The 18325-nt window shown below is 39.5% G+C and overlaps 1 protein-coding gene across 11 annotated transcripts in view; it reads left to right on the top strand.

Moving 5' to 3' along the window:
- ELF1 (E74 like ETS transcription factor 1) overlaps positions 1-18325 on the top strand; it is a 122975-nt gene that overhangs the window by 44787 nt on the left and 59863 nt on the right. For 6 of the 11 annotated variants that reach the window (XM_059891971.1, XM_059891974.1, XM_059891972.1 and 3 more), the window contains one exon: positions 18022-18321. The exons of 1 other annotated variant lie outside the window; for it this stretch is intronic. In XM_059891971.1, coding sequence (XP_059747954.1) covers positions 18250-18321 — 72 coding nt within the window. In that variant the 5' untranslated portion in view covers positions 18022-18249. Of the gene's footprint in view, positions 1-7519; positions 7781-15247; positions 15549-17378; positions 17681-18021; positions 18322-18325 lie in introns of those variants that run through there. 4 more of the 11 variants (XM_059891975.1, XM_059891976.1, XM_005213567.5 and 1 more) reach the window with 4 other exon arrangements.

Raw genomic sequence — 18325 nt, 5'->3', positions numbered from 1 at the left:
CTTTTACATCTAACCAGATTTATTGCCATAATTAGTGTTCCGTCTTGCTTCCTGATATGTGTTTCATCTTGTTTCCTTAAAATTCTTACTTATGATGATAGTAATTCTTGCATCTTTAGTTATAAACTTGATATGGAATCTTCATATAAGATTTCCAAAATTCAATAATGTAAATGTGGGATTTGCTATAAAAAGGGAAACATGGACCTTTCTTTCAAAGTCATCCCCTGGCATGTGCGCATGCTCTCTATTTTTAATTGGGAATGAACACACAGTGGTTTATTATCAAAGAAATGCAAGCCCTGGGTAAACACAACTTTGCATATGTGTCCATAGTGGGGGAAGAAAGAAATCAAAGTTTTCATTAAGTTCTCAAAATATCAGATTGCCCTGGCTCTCTTTTTTGGGCTGTTTTCCAGGGTGTCTCTATTTGTAGTAGCAGGAACACAGAGGAACAAATGGAAGTAGAAGTCATAGGATTTATGTAATTGAAAGGGTTCTCCTAAGTCATGCAATTCAGGGGTCTCCTGGATTTTTTTTTAATTATATTACTTTTCCTCCTATATAATTTACCGATTCATTCAACAATTGTTTATTGCCTGTAGTATTCTTGACGCTGGGGAATACAGCAGCCAGAGATTTTCTTACTGCAATTTAGAACGTAGCCATACTGATGGAACCAATGCAGTGTTGGTGGTGGTGTGTAGACTGCACCTTTCACGCAAGTTAGAAAGAGACTACTGGGGTTAGACCCCTGAACTTGTTAAGATCTCTGCATAGGACATTCTTAAGGTGAGCTACCTTTGTTCTGCAGAAGGTCAGAACATGTTGTGAGAGGCATCGTTGAAGATGGGCTGCTTTGTGTATCTAAGATATTTCTCTTTGTTACAGTGGAAGCCAAATAATCATGACTTATCTTTTTTTGGTAATAATATTTTTCTAAGCACTAAATCCTCGCGAATGTTTAAAATTCCTTTCCAAGTAACCTTTGTATTTATTCAGAATTTTATGTCTTAAAGAAGCTTGTTCAAGTATGCTGGAAGAATATATACAGTATCATACTATTTATATAAGGTTTAACATATACCACACAAAACACATATATATATTAAACCATGAAGAAGAAGAATGTGAAGATTTTAGATTTAAATTAGAATTAATCAGAATTAAACTTATATGTGTTTTAGTTTCAGAGACAGTTAAGACAATTTGTATTTAGAAATAGAAGATTTGTGTAAGTTATTTGTTTATTCAAAATACTTTATGGTCTGAACTGTTAAAACTGGGTGTTATATTTGATCCTTTTGTCTATGGACCAGAGACAGATATGTGGTTGTTATGGGCTAATTTATAACCTGTTAGTCTTAGAAATAAACTGAAAGGAAGACATACTGTTCATCTGCACTTGGTAGAATAAAACAGTTGCCTGCCTTTGTTAGCAAATGATTGTCAAGAAGGTGGTACACACTAGGTTCTCTGCAGACGTCCTGAGACTTTTCTCACCATTTAGAGTGGTTCGAGGGCATCCCAGGTGGCACAGTGGTAAAGAATCTTCCTGCCAATGCAGGAGATGCAGGAGACTCAGGTTTGATCTCTGCAGTCGGGAAGATTCCCTGGAATAGGAAATGGCAACCCCTCCAGTATTGTCGCCTTGGAAATCCTACGGACAGAGGAGCCTGCGCGGCTACAGTCCACGGGGTGGCAAAAAGTTGGATGTGACTGAGCACCCTCACACAGGGTGGTCTGACAGAGCATCAGAGCCACAGGCTGTGGCAAGGGAGCTAATGTGTAAGGAAACGGACACTTCCCTTAAGGCTCAGGGAGCATGTATTCCCTAGACACTGGGACAGTTGAGGGCAATACACTGACAAGCAAGAGCAGAGATATACTACAGATATGCTGGGAAGGCGCTAGGCTCTTACTCTGCTGAAAAGTATATTTTCATTGAAAAATACTGAATAAAAACGCAGTTGTTATCCAGGATACTCATTTTAAGAAATGTTACTTACTTTAGGAGCATGGTGCCATGCTTAAAGTTGATTTTTATGTGTATATTAAATTCTCTTAAATGACTTACTTAAAACAGCAAGACTTGACCTATTAGGAATGGAGTTCTGTTTGGTTTGTTTATAGTTGATGGGTGAGCATATGTGAATAAATGGTATGAGCCAAGTTTTGGATATTCTGAGAAGAGAACAAGCGGGTAGAGATCGTGTGATTGGCAGGAGGGACACGAATGGCGACCTGGAAAAAGTGCTTACCAGAGCCATGGCAAAAATGGCCAGGGATCCAAGAGGCAAGCTATCCTTACTGCTGTTTTGAGTTGCCTGTTGGAAGGATTTTTGTTTCCGTTTTGAGTGGTGGTTATCTTTTATGAGAGGTAAAAGCTGAATGGGAAGGTCTTCTATCCAGGTGGTCAAATGTTATTTATCTAACCAGTTGGGTAAAATAGTTTGAGGGCTGTTCTGTTGTTCAGACATTTCATTTTGTAGTCCATCATTGTGATTTTCAAGTCTTAATTTGAAAGGTGTTTACTCCTAAAAATACTTCTCGAGAAAACTATTAATAATGAGTCTTCATGTGTGAAATGAACTTAGATCCCCACCTCAGAATACCTTTTTATTTGTTCTGTTTTCATAAACAGTCTTTACCAATTACATCTTTATGCTTCTGGCACCAGGCTTTGATACATTTTCACATAGATGATTGGACTATTTATAAAACAAGACATAAAGATGTAGCAGAGAAGGCAGGAAGTACTTGATGTTTGTATGCCATATCTTGTTCTCTGCTTCCTGTCAGTTAAACCACGATGAGAGGAACAGAGACACAGATGTACAGTTGCTGCTCTAATTTCCCATTAGGGGACACGTTAAGTGTAAAGCTTGTTTCATTAAACTTTTGTCACTTGTCAATCCTAGGCATGTCACAGGCTTGTTTTGTATTTATGGATTGTATGGATCACAGTTAGAGAAAATATGAAAATGTGTTTACTTTTTGTGAAATTTTTGTAGGTCATAAAAAACTGGCCTTCAATATGAAATGATAAGCTAATATATTGGTCTCAAATTTTGATATGCATTCTTTTTTTTTTGGTGTATCAATATTCTTTAAAAGTTTTAGAGCACTTGGTGGTTTACAAAGTAAAATCTTAGTAGGTACAACTTTTAAGATGATGAAAGAAAGGTCACAGAGGTTGACTTACCCAAGGAAATAAAGTTATTAAATGGCAGTACTAGGATTTGAACACAGGTCTTCTGATGCCAGATCCTGCGTGCTTTTAGGAAAAAGTTTGTTTTCATTAAATTCCCATTTCATCTTTATTCAGTGATTTAAGCTTTTAGGTTTACCTTAGCTCCTTCTATCTGGAATGTCCCCCCAGCAAATAATACTGAATAACATGGGAAAATAAGTTTTGTATCTATTTCTGCTGCATCTTTGGTCTCAGCTTATAGACTGATTGTCCATAGTGTCTTAGCTACTTGTCTCTTTCCTGTCAACTCTTACCCACCGGTGTCTAGCAGGTAGGTCCCTCGTGAGTCCTTGTGAAATAAATAAAAGAATATAGATAGTACTAATATGACTTCTGAAGGCTACCTAGTATATAGGAGAAGACAATACAAGGGGAATGTAATCTTCTCCTTGAAGTGTTTATGTTTGTGAAGGGAATGGTTTAAAAAAGAAAACTCCCCAATAAACCTTTTGTTAGTCGCTCAGTCGAGTCCGACTCTTTGCGACCCTATGGACTCCAGCTCACCAGACTCCTCTGTCCATGAGGATTCTCCAGGCAAGAGCACTGGAGTGGGTTGCCATCCCCTTCTCTATAAGCCTTTCAGTTGTTGTTAAATTTCAATTAACTCAAAAGTCAAATTAAAAATTAAAGGGAAATAGTAGCCTTGAGGTTTGCCTGTAAGAAGTTGGCCATTGGATTTAGCTGTATCTGTTTTCACCTCAAATTTTCCCTTCCCCTCTCCTTATGTACCTATAGACTGTCTGAAAGGTAAGAAGTTATCCCACAGCTCTTCCACTTAGAGAGGTCACATTTTCTGTGTCCAGTTGTCAGGGGTTTGGCGGTAGCTGGGAGTTAGATGTGAAGGAGAGGGGCAGGGCTTCTGTTTATGGGTTGTAGGACAGCCATATTGCCTGACAATCCCACATTTTTAAAGCAGAATTTTTTGAGGGGGATCATCAAGATCACTAGATTAGAAACCCTATGAAGGCAGAAATGGTCTGTTTTTTCCTGTATTCCTGCCACCTAGAACAGAGTCTGACATGTTGTAGGTACTCAGGGGATATTTGTTGAATGGATGAGTGAATGAATGAGTGTGAGCTGAGGTCAGACATGTACTCATACTGTCTCTGAGCATCTTGAGTATTTCTTTGACAAATATTGTTCATGACCCTCTAGGTAAGCTGTGGGGGTTTGGTGGTGACCATGACAAAGTCCTTGCTCTTATTTGGTTGGTCTCTGAAGCCATGGTTGTTACTGACATGACGATTAAATGACAGATACAGCAAAGTACTTTAATATGAAGCCTGGTACCTGTAGCTATTATTTTCTTATTTTTTTTCTAATTTGTTATTATTATCTCTCTCTTAATTCCTTGAGGATAAGTATCATGGTTTTTTGTCTGTACAGCAACATCAGTGGTTGTAAAGATGTTTAAGAATTAAGCAGTATGTATATGCCGGGCTTCCCAGGTGGCACTAGTGGTAAAGAACCTGCCTGCCAGTGCAGGAAACGTAAGAGATGTGGGTTTGATCCCTGGGTAGGGAAGATACCCTGTAGGAGGGCATGGCAAGCCACTCGAGTATTCTTACCTGGAGAAGCCCATGGGCAGAGGAGCTTGGAGGGCTACAGTCCATAGTGTTGCAAAGAGTCGGACTTGACTGAAGTGACTTAGCACACGTGATATGATATGTCTTGTTTTGTAAATTAAGGCTGAGCGCCGAAGAATTGATGCTTTTGAACTGTGGTGCTGGAGAAGACTCTTGAGAATCCCTTGGACTGCAGGGAGATCCAACCAGTCCATTCTGAAGGAAATCAGCCCTGGGATTTCTTTGGAAGGAATGATGCTAAAGCTGAAACTCCAGTACTTTGGCCACCTCATGCAAAGAGTTGATTCATTGGAAAACACCCTGATGCTGGGAGGGATTGGGGGCAGGAGGAGAAGGGGACGACAGAGGATGAGATGGCTGGATGGCATCACTGACTCGATGGACATGAGTCTGAGTGAACTTCGGGAGTTGGTGATGGACAGGGAGGCCTGGCGTGCTGCAGTTCATGGGGTCGCAAAGAGTCGGACACGACTGAGCGACTGATCTGATCTGATTACCAACAAATTATGATATAAGTGGACCTTATTGTGCTGTTGTAAAATTTCTAAGTGTGTCTTCATGCTAAAGTATTTTTAAAAATCTAGTAAGTGCCCACTACATCTACTAAAGCAACTTTGAATTCTTGAACTTCTGAAGAGTCAAGCAAAGCCACAAAGCAGAAAAGGCATCTAACAAAGAGCCAAGTTTAATGCAAATAGACATTTTTACAGGAACTTCTTTCTTCTAAACATTGTCCTAGAAGAAAGTAAAGATGCACTGAAAGTTGGTGCCAGAAGTCTCTATTAAATGAGTAAGAAACTTTCATCAGTCATGGATGTCATATCCTTCCTCACTAAATAACTGAATCAGCATCATCTTTTCAAGATACTTAATACTATAAGCTGCAATATGCAGTCATCCACAGATGCAGCGAGTTCATATATTTCAAAGTTTCTGTAGTGTCCAGATGGATATAGGACAGTTTTGAGGTTCAGTTGATTAACTTGTAAGAAAGGTTGTATGGTAATGAGTCATATCTTTTTTTAAATCTTATTTTTCTATTTCTGCCTTCTTTTAATCCTTAGGCAAAGAATAAAAACTTGATGTAAACTAGTGAAGTAATTTTTGCTTGTTTTAAATAATTTTCCTATACCCTGGGTGATTTATAAACCATTGTGGAGAATCTCTGTTACACGTAATTAATGAAGAATTTAAGGAGGATAGTATACACATCAGCAGCTAGAAGTTATTAATATCAGTGTAGAAGTCAAGCTATGGGATGTTTGTTTAAACTGTCCTCATCATTTTTAGATGGTAGTTTCCCGACCCCCTTGCTTTGGGCTTCGTAATCTTGGGGACCACACAGTATTGCTGCAACCGGATTTGAAAACCTCCAGGAACTTTCCACTTCTTCTTTCCAAATCAAGCCTGCATTCCACTGCCTGACTTTCAAGACTCTCCATAATTTGGTTTTGCTTTGGTTCACATTTTCTACTGTTTGCTGTTGTCAACTCTTAGCTCTGGTCAGCCTGTTAACTGTCTCCAAACTTACTCTGGTCATTGGTTTTTGTTTATTCATTCATTCATTCATTTTTGTTTTGGGTATGCTGAGTCTTCGCTGCTGCTGGGGCTTTTTCTTCTCTGGTTGCAGCGAGCGGGGGCCACTCTCCAGCTGCGGTGTGGTGGCCCTTCTTGGAGCGTGTGCCCTCGGGTGTGAGGCTCAGGAGCTCTAGCGGTTGGGCTCCGTGGCTGGAGGACAGCTCTGCAGGGGTGTGCCACGTGGGCACAGCTGCTCCTCAGCACAGCTTGGGGGATCCTCCCAGATCAAGGATCCAACCTGTGTTTCCTTCGTTGGTTGGTGGATTCTCCACCACTGGGTCACCAGGGATGCCCACTTTGGTCGGTTTTAATTCTCTTTATTCCTTTGTGTCTCAGCCTTCACACAGATGCGCATCCATGCACATGTGCACGCATGTACACATGTATGCCTGTCTAAGGAAACATGTGTGCACACACACTATATCTGGCTGTCTTTCCCTTTCCGTACAGTCTCTCCACATCCTGCCTCACTTGAAGGTTGAGTTTAAGGCCTTCACTGTCTAAAGTGTTTCCTTGACCCATTTGCCCGTCCTTTCTTCAGAAATGCTGCAGTATTGGCCAGCTTTATTAACGTTTAATTAAATGCTGACTTTCAGTGTTCAGTTATTTTCTCTCCTGGTCTTGTTTCCTGAACTAGATTGTAAGCTCCATAGAAGGCAGCCCATGCGTTATCTCTTCGTCTTTCCCACAGTGCTGAGTTTAGGGGAAGTTCACTAAGTATCATCAGTTGTTTTTTTAACCACCAAGTTGATCAGTAGAGCATGGTTTCTTGTGAAAATGGATGTTGTAAGAAGGCCTAAAAATTGAACTGTTCTGTATTATAATTCTTTTTTTTTCCCCCTGCACTGCATGGCTTGTGGGATCCTAGTTCCCCGACCAGGGATCGAATTCATGTCCTTAGCAGTGAAAAGCAGTCCTAACCACTGGACTGCCAGAGAATTCCCTGTGTTACAAATCTTTATATAAACTGTGAATAGTATTTAAAGTTTGCTTCAATCTGAGATTTGTGCAATAGGAAAATATAAAGTTACGTATGTAATTTATACTCAGCCCATGCCCTTCCACTGTCTCATTTCTCATCTTGTGGTTTTGCTGCTTCTAGGTTTTTTGGTGTCCTCGAGTTTACCATCATAGGCATGAGCCAGGTCATTATGAGGATGATTATAGAAAGAATCCCATTTTAAGGATCCTGACATGGAGCACCAGGATCGTTTGATTATAGCCAAACTTACTGAAAATAGATTTTTATTGTTCAAAGAAGAAAGGGGTATGCTATGAAATTGGAGAGCTTCTCACGCGTAGTGACCAGGAAGTTCTGTGCGTGAGGATGAGTCCATCAGACTTGCTGGTGACTTGGGAAAAGGTAAACGTGCTTTGCTTCTCGAGAGTTTGTGTCCTTGACTCAGGTCCCAGTGTGACTTGGGAGAGGCACCTAAAATGCCACAGGTATAAAAGGCTATGATCACTCAAGAAGATGTGGAAAGCTCTGAACTGAGCCAGCAAGCCTGGGACAGGGTGGGATGTACGGGCGCTGGGGGAACTGGAGCAGGACGGACTCTGGCTTCTTCACCTCAGGGGTGGGGCAGTGGGCCAAGAGGGGCTATGAAATGCAGAGATGCCGGTGTACTTGTTTCTGAGATGGGAATGAAGAGTCGTAATATTGTGGCCTGGGTGTCCTTTTAAACTTGGTCGGTGAACGATTCCCATTCACTCTTCTGTGCAGGTGTTCAGATATCCTGCTTTACGCATCTGATGGCTACCGTTTTCTCATACCTTTTGGGGCATCATGAAGAGCCACTTCAGCCCTGTTAACGGACTTGAAGTTTTTCTTATAGGCAGTGGAAGCCACTGATTAGTTTTTTAAAATTGAAGTATAGTTGATTTACACTGTTATGTTGATTACTTTTAAGTAGAGAAGTCAGTTGGTTCTATTTTCATTTTTGGTGAATTATTCCTATTGCAGGGTGAAGAGCCACAAGAGGAACTAGACTAAAGGTAGTAAGGACCCCTCAGTTGAACACATGGAGCAGCTGTCACCTAATAATGCAGTCTGTGGCCATTAAGCTTTCTATGTGACCTTCAATTTTGTTTTCAGCTGATGGTGTATCTCTTCCTAAGAGTGAAAACTTCCTAGGACAGAGTAACAGTCTCTTCTAGAAGAATATTGTGCATTGTGGGAGTTGGAGTTGGGGGGAGGCGTGTCCTTAGCAAGATATCCTGTGAGCTTTTCAGCAGTATCCCTGGCCTTTTCCCCTTCACTCTGGGCCAGAATGAAGCAGTGTTCTGGATGGGAAAGTGCTGTCTTCTGGAATGGGGGACCCGCTGCTCTACAGCATGTCTGTTTTAAGAGATGAAAATGTTAAACAGGAGAGTAAACAACCACAGAAATGAAACAGCTTTCTTGCAAGCTGTTTCTTGTTTGTTATAGGAAGAAAATTGTTAACTGCCCGAACAGGTCTTGCTGATAAGCACATTTCAGCATATTTGTGTTCCCAAGCAGGTGTGTTTTCATCAGCATTCAGATTTAGCTTGCTTGGAGGAAAGAAAACTCCTTCAGTCAGTTTATTTGCATAATAAAAGCATCAATTAATGACATTTTGACAATGATCACTTTCAGTCATTTGGAGAAAGTAAAACCTCTTTCATGACCCAGGATTAAAACAATACCTGATTACTGTTGAGTATTTCTCTTTGGTTTTATTTTTTTCGCTTCGGTTTTAAATTTTCTTATTTTCAGACCAGGCTCAGAACAAGGGTTAATCTTGAGACCACAGGTATGAACAGGTCTAGGTATGTGATCTGGTTTTGCAAGGTCCTGTGGCTGCTGCCTGAATGTAACCTGACACCAGGTAGGCCCGAGCGGCCAATGGTGGGAAGAGGAGAACAATGTGAGAGAACTGGCCCTTCAGGTCTGGGTGAGTGAGCAATCGCAGCCTGCCCTCCACGTCCCGGAGCTGTCCTGGGGTGTCAGTGAAAAGGCACAGTGAAAAAGCACAGGGAAGTCAGCCTGTTGCCTTGATCATATTGACTTTGTGGGTTTGGGGTTTTCTCTCTCTCTTTTTTTTTTTTTTTCATTTAACGTGGTTGAAGCTAAGGTGAGCTTATTCAGGTTTCTAAGGCATGCTTCAGTTTTGCAGATGTCATCAGAATACAGAAAACATCAATTTGGGTTTCATTCACATGGAAAGAAAACTATGTTCTGGAAAAAGATCTAGGTACTTCACTTCCCCTGCCTCCCCTCACTTTCAATGAAAGATGCCTAAAGCTGGGGAGCTACCTAAAAGATTATTGTTTAGTCGCTAAATCATCTCCGACTCTGCGACCTCGTGGACTGTAGGCCTTTTACCTTTTTCTCTGTTTTCTTAAATTCTTGAATATTTAAAATATTTGAAGTAATTAAATTTAAAGGTTGGAGTGTAGGAACGTTTTCTCTTTGAATTAGAGACCCGTGAGTGTGGCAGGGGATGGTCTGCTCCTCTCGTGACGGTCACTGTGTTTTTCCTCCACTGTCTTGTTTATGCCGCTCAGTCGCGTCCGACTCTGTGCCTGCATGGACTCTGTAGCCCACCAGGCTCCTCTGTCCATGGAATTCTCCAGGCAAGAATACTGGAGTGGTAACCATTCTCTTCTCCAGGGCATTTTCCTGATCCAGGGATTGAATCTGGGTCCTTGGTTTAGAGAGGACTGTGCAATGAGATTTATTTCACAATTGGTGTCTTTTGTTTCTTTGTTTGTTTCCTCATTCAGTAGGAACTTAGAGACTTGCTTGGGGAAGTGTTAAGTTTGGTTACTTAACTGTAACTACATTTTGGTAAGTTTTAGTAATTTTTTCTCACCTACGGTATTTTAGTTGTGATAGCAGTATTGTATTCAAAGAACTAGCAAGAAAAATGTCAATTAAAGTTTAAAGTATATTAATGACCTACTAAATTGTGGTAGCTTTATAAAAACGCTTAATAATGTTTCCTTTTCACTTTAGGCTGAATGAAGGTAAAGCAAGATAGTAGGATATGATAGAACTTGGGAAAGAACAACTAAAGTAAAATTGTAGGATTTAAAACAATAATAGATCTAGAAACTCCTCTGCATCAGTTATTCAATGTAAAAATATTACTGAAAATTATTTTCCAGGTATCAAAGAGGTTGCACAGAATAGTATAGAAACTGTACTATACTATACAGATATTTTTCTACAGATACTATACAGACCTATTTCTGCTTTATTGACTATGCCAAAGCCTTTGACTGTATGGATCACAATAAACTGGGGAAAATTCTGAAAGAGATGTGCATACCAGACCACCTGACCTGCCTTTTGAGAAACCTGTATTTAGTTTAGGAAGCAACAGTTAGAACTGGACGTGGAACAACAGACTGGTTCCAAATAGGAAAAGGAGTATGTCAAGGCTGTATATTGTCACCCTGCTTATTTAACTTATATGCAGAGTACATCATGAGAAATGCTGGGCTGGAAGAAGCACAAGCTAGAGTCAAGATTGCTGGGAGAAATATCAATAACCACAGATATGCAGATGACACCACCCTTAAGACAGAAAGTGAAGAAGAACTAAAGAGCCTCTTGATGAAAGTGAAAGAGGAGAGTGAAAAGGTTGGCTTAAAGTTCAACATTCAGAAAACTAAGATCATGGCATCTGGTCCCATCACTTCATGGGAAATAGATGGAGAAACAGTGGAAACTTTTATTTTTTGGGGCTCCAGAATACAGCAGATGGTGACTGCAGCCATGAAATTAAAAGGCGCTTGCTCCTTGGAAGGAAAGTTATGACCAACCTAGACAGCATATTAAAAAGCAGAGGCTTAACTTTGTCAACAAAGGTCTGTCTAGTCAAGGCTATGGTTTTTCCAGTGGTCATGTATGGATGTGAGAGTTGGACTATAAAGAAAGCTGAGTGCCGAAGAATTGATGCTTTTGAACTGTGGTGTTGGAGAAGACTCTTGAGAGTCCCTTGGACTGCAAAGAGATCCAACCAGTCCATCTTAAAGGAGATTGGTCCTGAGAGTTCATTGGAAGGACTGATGTTGAAGCTGAAACTTTGGCTACCTGATGCAAAGACCTGACTCATTGGAAAAGACCCTGATGCTGGGAAAGATTGAGGTCAGGAGAAGGGGACGACAGAGAATGAGATGGTTAGATGGCATCACCGACTCAATGGACTTGAGTTTGGGTAAACTCTGGGAGTTGGTGATGGACAGGGAGGCCTGGTGTGCTGCTGTCCATGCGGTTGCAAAGAGTTGGACACGACTGAGCGACTGAACTGAACTGATACGGATATTTGTGTAATGGATTTCTTACTTGTCCAGATACTTTGCTAATGAAAAATACTAATGAAGTTCTATTAATGCAGATAGAGGGGCCTGAGTAGAGAATTGGGCTGGGAATTGGAGAAAAGCAGAGAATTGTTGCTTTCTTTGCCATCAACTGTGTGTGACCTTGGACAAGTCAGACTGCTCTGGGCCCAAATTCTCTGAAGTGTTCAGTGAATACATTTTCCTAGGTAATCCATACATTCTTTTCACCTCCAAGTGTGTGATTTCATACTTTTTAGATTGAGAATAGACAGGTCTGTGGAAGATTGTATAGAATTTATCTTGATAACACTGATTTCTTATTTTCATTTCTGCTGAGAGCTAATAGAGCGCATTCTGCCATACTCAAAAAAATTGAAAAGGCCTAACTATGATCTGTTATGTAAGAATCATTCCATTCACTACAGTTTATGGACTTACTGCTTGCTTCTCATTTCTAACTTAAATAGCTTTTCTTCTCTCACTTTTCTCATTCTTTTCAAAAATTTTCATTGTATTTCTTCTAGTTTCATGGTTTTTCTAAACTATTATGATGAGTATGTCTGTATGTTGAAAAGGGCAGTTTATTAGGTTACCACTTCATATAAAAATACTTTCCATTCAAGTACCTGGCATCTGGAATTACTACGTAATTTCACTTCTTTAAATATTTCCAGCCTTATGAACACACACACACACAGTCTGAATGCTTTATTAGAGATAGTCATTCAAATTAAAAGTAGTCGTTCAACCATCCATTGCTCTAAGCCGGTGCATTTTACCTTCTTTGGGCCAGAGCTGTCTCAATCTAAAAACTTTGCTTTTTTGTTTAATTAGTTCCCTTTATCAGTGTTCATGTTAAGCGTAATGAGTTGGTGGCCTAGTAACTTCCAAAGGGTAGCAGTAATTTTTTTTTTTGATTGATGAATTGATGGATTTATAGACTCTTGTGTTTAAAGCCCTTTTGAAGGAAGCTTAAATTTGAATTCAATTAGCAATTAAGGAAGCAAATGTGAAAAAGTATTAAAAACTGATTTTGACTATCATATGTTTATTATACCTGAAATCTTTTATAATAAATTATCCAAAAATTAACCACTGAATTAGTTATAGTAGCCAGTATTGTGGCTGAGGGTTTTGTGTTTACAATCAGTAAATTTGTTTTGTTTGGATTAGGAGCATAATGGAACTCTGTCTTAAGGGAATCTTGCCAGACAGGGTGTGGTCCCAACCTTGAAGCAACTGGATTTATCATATAGGTGCCAAATTTTTAGACACTGAAATAGAAGTATACTTTTGTTGATATGGGGCTACGGTGTTGTTTGTTGGAGTCTAGCAAATAACTGTTAATGGGAGTATGATATAAGATAACCATACTCCAGGGAGTATGGATATAAGACTTAAGCACCTGTTACATTATCTCTTGCACTATACTTAGATTATAGTGAAGCTAATCTTTATTGAGTAAAATTTGTATGCCAGGCATTTCTGCACATACATTTACATCTCACCTTCATAGAAAATCTAGATTTTGGTGGTGTTATAATCATTTTACAGAATGAACAAACTGGCTTATAGCTGATTTGCAGGAAGAAGGGACTGATGCTAAGTAAGTAACTTGTCCATAGTCACAGTGCAGAGGGTTCAAACCCAAGTGGTCTGATGCCAGAGCCCGTGTTCTTCTCTTTCGCTTGAGCTAATGCTTCACCTTAAATGTGAAGCTTAGTTTGATGATAAGAGCTGAGGAACCTCACTCATGAGGTATTTCTCTGGCATGACTCCTTGAAGAGTAAGAATATGGTCCTTCCCAACTTGAAAGAGATGAGAGCCAGCTCGGGGAATTTTCATTATTTGGTGGATTCCTATCTATATGACCTCTCAAAACTGTGCAGATAAGTTAACTGTTTTTGTCTTTGTGCTGAATGCATTGTTTTCATTTTTTACTTATTATTTTATAAAGACTGATGCTTTGAAAGTTATGGAATATGCTTGGTAACGATTAATACTGCAGTGTTTCTGAATGTAATACATATAACTGCTGCTGCTACTGCTAAGTCGCTTCAGTCGTGTCTGACTCTGTGCGACCCCATAGATGGCAGCCCACCAGGCTCCCCCATGCCTTGGATTCTCCAGGCAAGAACACTGGAGTGGGTTGCCATTTCCTTCTCCAGTGCATGAAAGTGAAAAGTGAAAGGGAAGTCGAAGTCGCTCAGTCGTGTCTGACTCTTAGCAACCCCGTGGACTGCAGCCCACCAGGCTCCTCCATCCATGGGATTTTCCAAGCAAGAGTACTGGAGTGGGGTGCCATTGCCTTCTCCGATACATATAACTAATGGTTAGTAAATTCAACCATGTTTAAAATTTACTGAAGACCTTATAATTTTGTGAAGTAGATAAAAGGCCCCTACTTTATTCTAAGAACCCATGTTTTTTCCATTCTAGAGCAAATTTGAGGAACAAAAATGATAAGCTTAGTTTTGAATGTTTTAGACACATTGACTCTGACATGGACTTATCCAGTAGATAATCTAGTGAGTAGATTTAGGCATCAGGAGCTAAACAAAAGATGGAGATTTGTTTTTTCTAATTTGATACATGTGTTTACTTAGAAACCTGTGTCCTAGGGAATTCCCTGGTGGTTTAGTGGTTAGGACTGAGAGTTTCCACTGCAGAGGACATGGGTTCCATCCCTGATCTCGAAGCTAAGATCCCACAAGCTGCACAGAGCAGCCTAAATAAATGACTAAGAAGAAAAAAAAAAACTTAAAAAAAGAAAGAAACTGTGTTCTAAGCTATTACAGTATGAAGGATTTGAGTAGATTTAGACACTGTGTACTTTAGTCATGGACAGAGTCCTGATTGAGGAGATGAAGCTTCTAGTTGTAATTCTGTTATGCTTTCAGATAGTGACACCTTGGGCACAGAGACTTAGTTCACTCATGAAAAATTGAATCATCGATCTGGGTGTCTCGTCTTATCTCTTACTGAAAAAATGTTAATACACTGAGACTGTTACTTTAAGTACATCTAATATGGGTGGGTAGACTTACAAGGTGGTGCTGGTAGTAAAGAATCTGCCTGCCAGTGCAGAAGACACAAGAGATGTGGATTCAGTCCCTGGGTTGGGAAGATCCCCTACAGTAGGAAATGGCAGCCCACTCCAGTATTCTTGCCTGAAGAATCCCATGGACAGAGGAGCTTGGTGGTGTACAGTCCATAAAGTCGCAAAGAGTTGGACATGACTGAGCACAGCACAGCAATATGTATGGGTAGTACCTCTGGATCAGGAATTAGAAAAACTCCGAAAGAACAACCTTGGTGCCGTAGGCTGTATACATACTCAGAGAAAAGAAAGAGCGGTGGGATAGAGTGAAAGAAGACAGAGGGTCAGAGGCCTAATAAAGCCAATAAAAGAATGCAGGAGCTTTCCTTTACTTACACATTCTCAGTATGTGAATGAAAGTGTAGAAATGAACAAAAGCTACTCACCAGAATAATGGTGTCTCTTTCTACCCTAACAAAGTCTTAGTGATCATGGGCGATCATTTCAGTTTTGGTTGATTACTGTTGGTTGCTGCTGCTGCTGCTAAGTCGCTTCAGTTGTGTCCGACTCTGTGTGACCCCATAGACGGCAGCCCACCAGGCTCCCCCGTCCCTGGGATTCTCCAGGCAAGAACACTGGAGTGGGTTGCCATTTCCTTCTCCAATGCATGAAAGTGAAAAGTGAAAGTGAAGTCGCTCAGTCGTGTCCAACTCTCAGTGACCCCGTGGACTGCAGCCTACCAGGCTCCTCCATCCATGGGATTTTCCAGGCAAGAGTATTGGTATGTACTATAATTTGTAAATATGTTGATTGCTTGTCCATATTTTTGAAATTAAAAAAATTTTTTTAAATAATAGCACTGTGGAAGTGCTGGTAAGAAAAAGTTTGTGACTGCAGTGGAAAAGAAAGTGAAACTTCACTTAGATGTGTTCACATTGGTCATTGGAACAGTGTCCCTTTTGCATTTACGAATAAATGGATTTTGGACTAGTCTTTTGGAATCCAACGTTTTACAGAAAAAAACACAACTTTTAAAATCAGGAAACATCCCTTGATTCTGGTTATCTGGTTATTCTTACTGTGGTTCATCAAGTTTAGAATATTGGTTTCCTCATTATCAAAAGTATTATAGTCATTGTTTATAAAGAATATACATAGAGTTTAAACATGTATGATAGATTGTAAACATATGATAGATTGATGACAGAAAATAGTTATCTGTCATCAATATCTATCTTTTATTATGGGCACATAGGTTTGGTAGTTACAGAAGAAATGTTAAAAACAGTGGTTACTTACCAGAGAAGTTTTGCTCTAATTATCATGGTGCCTGGCACATTGCTCTGCAAATAATAGACACTGAAACATGTATTCAGTTGAATGAGGGGGACATAATTTTCAAGCGTGAGACAGTATACAGTTAGTGCTAATTTTGTGGTAGGGGCAACAAGTGTTGTATTTTTGAAGGCCCGTGTAGGTCAAATCACAGAGGTTGGGAGGCTGTGAAAGAAATGGGCCTTGAGTTGAGCATTTTGAAGGATGGAGAACATAGAAATGGCTGCTGAGAAGTGGGAGAGGAATTCCAGGTGTAGGGGATACTAAAAGTTGAGAAGGGAGGCAAGAATGAATGTGGTTTATGTGGGAAGACAAGCCTAGTGCATAAGAATTGGATGAGACTTCAAAGGGGACCGTAGTGTGTGCGTTCTATGTATCTGTCTGTCAGGGGCTTTTCCCACCTCTAGACTTAGTGCATTGCTCCAAAACTGCCTGACTCAAGAGGGAGGGGGATGTATGTGTACATAGCTCTGACTCATGTTGCTGAACAGCAGAAACTTACACAGCATTGTAAGCAATTATACTCCAATTAAAAAATTTAAAAATGCCTGAATAGTAGTGCTAAAAATATTTCCCCAACGTTAGAGTTGAACTCATTATTAAAAGAAGTGGACTAGGTGAGTATGGGAAACCGCTGGGTAAGAAGTTAATGAGTAGAAATATCACTTGAATTGAATTGAATTCTTAACCGTTAATTTTTTTTTTTAATTTTTAATTTCCTGTTAGGGAAATCATAGTCATCCATGATAACCCGTAGAATCTGGAATATATAGGAAATTGACTACTGAAATTAGGAAAATGAGTGTGTGATTTAGCTAGCACACAATGGCTGGTTTTCAGGAAAAGTGATTCGTGAGATCAGCTTCATTCCTGAACTTGCCTCTTTAAAATTAAAATTGTAGATGCTGTTTCAAAGAACTAGATGTTATCTAATGTGATTATTTGTATATCTTTGTCTCTTTATGTCATATTTGTGGCTATAACCATATGATGCAGTGTGTAACAAAATTGTGATCAACTTTTAAATTAAATTTTCCTTTGAGTTTTGTTAGTAATAGTACCTTAAAAAAACAAAGAATTAAATAGACAGACATCTTTGCAGGCACTTTGTAAAGCTTTTCTCCCTCCACTGTGAAATTGTTTTCACTCTTAAGTTGCGCTTCTGTTTTTCTATTGTAAAGTGCAGTTCTTTGCATGTTCTAATTTGCCATGACGTGGTCAAGTACTGTTTCCTTCCTGTTGCTCACAAGCCTGTGCTGGAGATAAGGGCACATTTCAGTGCGTTAAAAAGAAGCCACTGAAGACAGACTTAAGCATGGTAAAGCGTTCTACTTACCAGAAGCCTTTCTAGAGAACAGAAAGAGCAGGCTTTAATTTCTGCTTATTTTTAAAAGCTCTTAAAACAGTACTTGTTAAACTTTAAATGTATTAGACCGAGTTTAAAGCCTACCAAGGATATTGTCTGAATGCTTATATCAGACCTAATGAGGATATTGTCTGAATGTTTCTATTTAGGCAAAAAATATGTATTATGAAATTACTCATGGAGTACCAATTCCTGTGTGTGTGGTTTTCTAAGTTAGTAGAAAGAAGTTGTTTATCTATCCTTTATTGCAATTACAAGAACCTAGTTATGGCTGGGTGGGATTTTTTTGTTTTTAATTAATAGTACTTTGTAGTTTAATAGGGAGTTGGAGGACAGATGGCTTCATTTTCAGTAATGAGAGGTGACGTTTTCTTAGCAGGAATGAAATCTTAAAAGAAAATACATATCTAGTTTTAAAAAAATTCACTAGTCATGTTGCTTTTGTTTAAAAACATTAAAAAATACTTTGGAGGCATTGCCATCTGTATTGATTGTTATATTCTAAATAATATGCTTGCTTTCTCATAACTAACTTAAGCTTTATGTTTTTCAGGTCAAGAAGTTCCAGAGAAGAAAAATTTCAGAAAAATTGCCTCAGTTTAAGTAAAATCTCAGTGAAGCAAGAAGATCTGAAGTACCTTCCTTAAAGAAAACCTGGGCATACAGTAACTTCACAGGTCTAGCTGGACTTATTTTCGCAGATTGTTCACTGGTCTCTGCTGCCTGGTCCTTGAACCTGTTTGGAATTTTTCTCATGTGGATCTAAGGGGAATGCTTCATTATGGCTGCTGTGGTCCAACAGAACGACCTAGTATTTGAATTTGCTAGTAACGTCATGGAGGATGAACAACAGGTAT

This window comes from Bos taurus, chromosome 12, assembly GCF_002263795.3.
Source record: "Bos taurus isolate L1 Dominette 01449 registration number 42190680 breed Hereford chromosome 12, ARS-UCD2.0, whole genome shotgun sequence".
Taxonomy (NCBI): domain Eukaryota; kingdom Metazoa; phylum Chordata; class Mammalia; order Artiodactyla; family Bovidae; genus Bos; species Bos taurus.
The sequence above is the reverse complement of the archived record's forward strand: the minus strand, read 5'-3'. Positions and strand labels throughout refer to the sequence as shown.